The 7,515-nt window shown below is 32.3% G+C and overlaps 1 protein-coding gene across 2 annotated transcripts in view; it reads left to right on the plus strand.

Moving 5' to 3' along the window:
• The window catches only part of LOC106682741 (uncharacterized), a 187,942-nt gene extending 186,770 nt beyond the window's left edge, over positions 1–1,172 (plus strand). For both annotated transcript variants that reach the window (XM_067045679.1, XM_067045680.1), the window contains one exon: positions 615–1,172. In XM_067045679.1, the coding sequence (XP_066901780.1) occupies positions 615–1,157 (543 nt within the window). In that variant the 3' untranslated portion in view covers positions 1,158–1,172. The remainder of the gene's footprint in view (positions 1–614) is intronic.
• The last annotated feature ends 6,343 nt before the right edge of the window (positions 1,173–7,515 follow it).

Genomic DNA, 7,515 nt, shown 5'->3' on the forward strand with positions numbered 1-7,515 from the left:
TTTATTTTTCTATTTTTTATTTATTTATTTATTTTATTATATTTTTTTACTTTTATCATGCCATAGGCGTTGATGACCAGAGGGTTTTACGCCTTTAAGCAACAATCAACAACAACAACTACATTTAAATGAGTAAAATATTTTAGTTATATATCAATGGTAAAAACAAAATGGTTTTTATAAATCATAATAATAAATAATTAGAATTATATGCAAATGCATTTCATATATACATTATAATTTGTTATATGCATAACTATTTCATGTATGCACTATTCGATTGATAGAAATAGTAAGGACGCTATACTAACCCATGTATTTTGTAGAGGCTTTTATGATAATTTTTCTATTCATTCCTATTTTAAAATTGTCACTCCCAAGACTTCGTTAATATTTTTCCGTTCTCTCATAACATACATTGTTCTTATCACTCGTATCCATTGCACACATAAACTACACTTACATTAAAATGAAATTTCGTTTAGTAGTCATTTGTAATGTTACCCGACTTAATCGAAATTATTAAATATAAATTTTCAAATGTACGCATTAGCTCATAGTTGAAACCTTATCTGATTAATTACTTATTGAATTAAAATAATTTCACTTTGTAGGTAATAAGAGAAGAAATGAAGACCAGAATTGGCCTAGCCGTACCAAGACCTTTAGTAGCTACTCTCTCAGACATTCTACACCCAAATAAAGAAAATCAATTCAGCTCAGACACTGATGCAACCGATTATATCGATGAGAGACGATTCTTTAATTGCACGATGTATATTGACCAGAATCGCAGAGGGATGCAAGTAGACGAGCTAAGCGACCACACACAGAAGCCCCAAGGTAAAACAACCCATCCTAAGAGCAAGGGCCAGTTATCGAAAGACAAATCTCGTCATCATGATATACACCGCGAAGCGATTGTCCAGACCGATCCCATAATTTACAGATCGGAAATAGATCGCGAAAGAAACAATCCATTCCATCATAGCAGAGTAGGATCCGGAACCAAAAGAGCCCGCGATTCCCATCACTCTGTAGGCAAGCCAAAGGATAAACCAAGAAAATCTCAGCAAAAACCAGAAATAACTCAGCAAGACATAGAAGGTGTGAGTACAATATCATTTGAAGATCTGAAGGATAAAAACAAAAAATAACATGAAATAAATCAATCTATCTGTTTATGTATAAATATAAGTTATATATAGCATGTGGTGGTTTCGCAAAACAATTAGATCTGTTAGATAACACCAAAGAAAGGGTATAGCGGATATTTTATATCTTTAACTTAACCATATTATTTTTAAGTATTTGAAATTCTTATTCAGAAAAGGTTTAGCAATAATATAAAGCTATAATGCACATGTATTGCTCAGAGAGAAATAATAATAAGACCTAAGACCCAAGTTAAGACTAGGAAGGAACATTTTTAAAAATCCCTGCACATTGGTGAAACCGTGATGAGTGTGAGGAACAAGTCTTTTTGTCAACTCCCGACATAGTCCAGCTCCCAGGTAATTTTTATCAGGAAATTATTGCAAACTTAATGATATTTGTTTATTGGTCCAAACCACCATTTGTGCTAATTTTAACGATAGCAGGAAAACGTTACCATTCCGCTTACCCTTTTCAAAACATTCGTTTAATAATAAACATGGTATAATTTTTTTTTTCAATTTTGCCGATCAAAAGTATTTTTTGACCCAATTATTAACACGACACTTTGCTTACATTACAATACGACTCAGTTGTTAAATATTGATCAAAAATTCTCAATTATTAGATGCCCTTTAATTTCAACCCGTAAATAACCAAAGTTCGCGGGAATCTTGGAAGATGTCTTGCTTTGGGACATTATGCATTCTTGAAACTCGCGATATGGAATGCGATGTGTGTTTGAATCCATATTATTTCTAAACCTCCAGAAAGGGATTTCGGCTACTTGTTACGAGGTTTATAAGCTTGAAGGATCATGTTTGCAACCGGCAAAGAAAGCCATATTTAATAAATCAGCCAATCTATTGGCTGACTCATTAAATTTATCTTCAACAGCGCTTATTTAAATATGAACACCCTGAACGGAAATAATGGTGGGGTAAAACGTCAGATAATAAATAGTTGAACACTGTTTTTGCTGTTTTTGATCGCAACCCTGACCATCTTCTTCATATTAAAATAAATGATGGAAGATTATTGATTAACCGTGTATATAGATGAATGGAATATGGTCCGGGTGCGGTCAAAAAAACTCAAATAGGAAATAATTATACTATTTTTATTGAGCCAACGTTTCGCCCCACGTTGCAGGGCTTCGTCAGGGCTGTTTTGACGGGAATCAAAGTCAGAGTGAGATTGAAGTAATGATAAAATAAATAATGATTATATTTTACAAGTAATTGAGGAAGGCCTTGGAAATTTATATTTATTTCCGCTTTTAGTACTAATAACAATTCCACATTGTATGAAATAGAAAATTGTTTGGTATTTAGGATCAACCGAACATTTAGAATCTATTTCTTCGGTTTCTAAATTTGTATAGATTACCATATCCACAAGAGGCCTGGGAGAGTCACTCATAAAATTGTAAATTGAACAGGCCTACAGAAATAGATGGCCTTATGGAACTGCCGTTTGCAGAGGTTGATGAACGGTTTCCAAAAATAGCCCATGTGCCTAGGATGTGGGCCCGGGTCCAGGTACAAGGGCTAAATATAGCCGCCTTAATTTGAATAATAAAGGGCGCCTCTCTTGTCCTATCTAATCCCTCAGTGTAATGATAGGACCGCTCTTCTTTAAGGGAACAGGAAGCGATTATGTTAGATGGAGGATGCTGGGGCAGTCGATTAGGATGAATTTATTATTTATGTTTCTAATTTATGAAATTATAGGTTTCATAACAGCAAAGAATGTTGTGTCAGCAGGACTCGAATTTTTTATACTGTTAGAGTAGCTACTGCTGGGAGAACTCTCAATTGGAATCAGGAAATGTCATTAAGTCGAAAATAGTGTAATGATGTAATACACAACGCATTAAGCAGATAATTATAAGTAATATAGGGAGTGCGGCAGTGAAACCGCCGATTTCAAAATCTAATTTTCATGTTTTTATTTTATGAAATTTACGATAACCATCCATAAAGACCTAAATGTTCCTTATGTAACCGATCTAGCCCGAACCCGATATTATTCCTTCCATAATAAACTCCCTAACCACCCATTCTAACCTTGCTTCCTCTTCTATTCCTGGCAATCCTCCGAGGCGCCTGAAAAGAAGATGGCCTCGTGACCTTATATTGTAAACTGTTTTTAGAGTTCTACTACTGGGTAGTTTCTCTACATCCTGTATCATATCATTATGTTATTATGATCAAATTTACTTGTTGTAGTTTTTTTTATACAGTTGTAAATATCAATAAATAAATAAATAAAAAGAAATTTAGGATTATTATTAAATAAAAAAACTTGATACACTCTTGTGAAGAATCTAAACGTTGGTAGAACTCTAATAACATTTATTCATTAGAAGACCTCCTTCTAGGGCTAGAAGAATTATCAGAAATTGAAGAGGAAGCCAGGTTAGAAATAAGTCGGTTTGGGTGGCTAGTGAGTTTATGGTGGAAGGATTGGTATCTGGTTCTGGCCAAATCAGCAACATATGGAACATTGAAGTAATTATAGATGATTTTATGTGTGTCGAAATAAACAAAAAAAATTATTTATTTTTTAAAATATGAAACTATTTATTTTTAATTTATTTATTCATAACTATATTAAACATATTTTCAAGAAGTAAATTTGATATTAGTTATATGATGGAATGCTACAGACATGTGGACTTCAATAAAATTTATAGAGGAGGAACTTCAATAAAATTTATAGAGGAGAAAATCTCGAGTCAATGTTCATTTCAGACGCCTAGGAGGATTATAAAGTAATAAAGGAAAAGCCAGGCTAGAAACAAGTGGATTTGGGTGTTTTGAAAGTTTATCATGTAAGGATTGCTATTTGGTTCTGGCCAAATCGGCAACATATAGACCATTAAAGTCCTGATGGATGACTTGATTTCTGACAAAGTAAGGAGCATTAAGGATTTTACCAATGATTTCGGTTTGTAAGGATTGGATATAAAAGGAATTCGATGGTTAAGTGGAGCCCAACTCCGTATAGGCCTTATTATAGTCATATAAATAAATCTTTTGTAATTAGTTGAAAGCTTAGACCATTCGTCAAGTAAATGTTGTAATAATCGAAATATCTCATTCGCTATTGGTGAAATCCGCTGCCTCCATACGGTTGTTCCTACATAAGACTTGTTCATGAATTGTTTTCTTCTTCTAATTTCATTGAAAGAACATTGCAGTGACGAAGAAGAATATATATTGCAGGGCTCACCTAACTGATGAGTGTGATATATCTTTTTGAATGTGAGTATACATTTCAATTACACTACTATAAAAAGTACTGGTCCTATCTGTTATCCAATGGAACGATTGTCCATTACAGTGTACGAGGTTTTTAGACAACCATAGCTTAGGATACTGTAAAATAAAACTATCACTTCTGAGTATTACTAGAATAGTGTTCTGACTAGATTTCCCAGCTTACTACAACTTAAGGACTAGGTTTTCAATTCTCAAATTTCATATGTCCAAGTTATTGTTTTTTTTAAGTTACTGGAGAAGGGATTTTAGTTATTGACACCCCTCCTCTCTGTTCCAGCTGTAATAACGTCTATGTTAAAAAGCTAGGCCTTACAGAACTTGACAGACAAATGTACTCTTTTAAATTCAACATCTGCTTGCTCACCAATCCATATAAGCACCTACTGGTTCGACTTTAAAATGCATTTTAGGGCGGAGTATGTCTTACAATTTATATATATTTTTTAATTAGTTTGCCTCATTAAACGTTTCATAAGTCTCATAATCTTAATTCCTGAATTCGATCCTCACTTGGATTGCACCAAAATGTATAAATCGGGACCTGTCCGTGACGTACTTTTAGATTCTATTTGATTAAAATTAGTGTGGAAAAGGGGTGTCGAAATTGTGAGACTTGTAGTTATTAATGAACATGTATATATTTCTCTTAATTACAAATGTTAATTCCCTGGAGGGACAATTGGGCTAGTGTGTTAGTCTAATGAGAATTATTATAATCTAAGAACAAAATTTTGATTGTCTCATAGATATCGGAATATGATGACAGGCTTAGAAGTCTCGCTGCCGCGGTTACTTCTGCGTCAGATTGAAACAATAAAGTGATTAAAATATTAAACTTATATTTTCTAATTTTTTTTTTTTTAGAAACCCTCGAAATGAGTGTTTTTTAAAAATAAAATTTGCATTTATTTATTTTTAAAAAATTAATAAATATATGCAAAATTTATTAAATGGTCAAAATGAATTATTTATTTCTGTTGTATATGAAATTTTCAACTCGTTCGTGATAAGTTTAAAATTATAGCTAATAATATATAATTCAACTTGAACAACTTTATATGTAACTAATAATAATATATTGTTCCATTAATACGGATAGCATTTTGAATACTTTGATTTGAAAGACAATGCATTGACCCGGTATCTGGGACAAGTATTTGAACTGCAAAATTTGTCAAGAAGCTGTCAGCTGGAAAGGGAGTACGCCTACCTAGGTCTAACCTCTGGCCTATGCAAAGAAGAAAGCTAGACGTGGTACTTTATATTTTCTGAGCTCTCAGGAAGATTTATAGCCTGACGGTTCTTTATAAGGTGATTAACATTCACTATGCTAGTAATAATAAAATGTGTTACAAAATTGAGTAATTAATTAGTCACTTTTTCAGGTGTGCTTTCATAATAGTTTTTACAAATTATTTTCATTGAGTTATATTAGATTGTAGCGTGTATAATCAGACAATTGTAATAGGGATTAGAGAGTACATTAGTTATAAATTAAATGTTATTAAAATTTTAAAAATAAAGCTTAAGTAGAGAAACGTTTATTTCTACTTACATTCAGCCTTGGGAACTCCGAACCGAGTAAACTCCGGAAGATCTCGGCGCATATCTCTCACCCGCATCTCTGGTATTAAAAGCCAGTAGAGGATGAGAATGGGCACTAGCCACAAACGCTCAGGACTTGAGTGGTGAATATAGTCATTACCAGAATTCAACTTTAATTATTTACAAGTAGAGATTATATATATATTTTTTCATACACAAAGTGTGATTATGTTCATTTTGTTTATTCTTCTGTTTGTACATATTTTAAGAGATTTTTTTTTTATTTATTTATATATTTTATTTTATTTTAGTATGTATGAGATCATTCATCACTGTTACTTATTGCCCGCAACTGTGTGGCAGATTGTAATATCTATCAATAAATAAAAGTATTTAATAAACTAAAAAAAAAATTTAAGAAGGAAGTGTACTGTCTTTGAAATGAAAAATATCAACGACTCTTGGGCATGTAATTCAAGAATGCGTAATTGATGGGATTTTGTTATATTTTTTAACATATGTACAGTAATTGCAAAAAGCATTAACCTATTCTTTCTACTTTTTCAAAATAGGTTTGTTTACTTACTGTGTACATATTTCAATTATGCGTGTTTTTCATTTGTTTATTATTTCTCATATCACACTGCAACTTTTTGAAGAGGTCGAATCGCACAGAATTCATTATGCAGAGACCAATAAACAAGTCAATATACTAAATCACTTATCGGAAATAATTGTAATTTATTCGGTGTAAAAAGGAAAAATCTGGGTTTCATGAATTTTTAATTATCACAAAAGAAGGACAGGATGATATCATTTCTCTTGACTTAATTCATATTTAAAACTAACTTTTGTTAAGTTGACAATTCATGGTTTATCTAAGTAGCATATTGTTAGCTTCAGTATCATATCCGTGAGTAAATATTAAATGAGCCCAAGACAAATCCTTGGATAAGATGGAGTTGTCGTATCCTAAAATGGCTATGTAAGAGGAGATAGTAAGCGATGGCTCTTGGCGATGAAGTAGTTGACCTCATAACTTACTACTTATCTCTTTTATCGCTCCAATAAAAGCGACCGTATCCGTTCTTGTATAATCTTCCACGTTGTCTATTTGAATAATTCCATCTGAAGGTTTTATTACTTTTCTGGCAATCAGAAGTCGAGAGCAAAGATTGCAGAGATTGTATCAGGTAACATTGCATTCAGGAAGAGGTTCAGACATACTGGATCATAGAATTTTTAGTAAGTGAAAGGCCGTCTGAAAATAATAGGAATTGGGTTGAACATAAATGCTAAGCTACCAATAGTCGCCATCTTAGTCTAAGAGACCGGGGAACAAAAGAAATTTATTTCAACCCAATTTTTGATCACTTTAATTTAATAATTAATTTATTGTAACGTTTCAAAAAAGGCGCTATTTTTTATTTCCCCAACTATAGTTGACAGTCATAAATTTAGACTAATAACTAAGTAAAGATTTCATTAAAGTAATCAAAAATTAGGGTGAAATAACTTATTTTTTTCG

This window comes from Halyomorpha halys, unplaced genomic scaffold (genome assembly GCF_000696795.3).
Source record: "Halyomorpha halys isolate HHAL.00 unplaced genomic scaffold, Hhal_1.1 Scaffold438.1, whole genome shotgun sequence".
Lineage (NCBI taxonomy): Eukaryota > Metazoa > Arthropoda > Insecta > Hemiptera > Pentatomidae > Halyomorpha > Halyomorpha halys.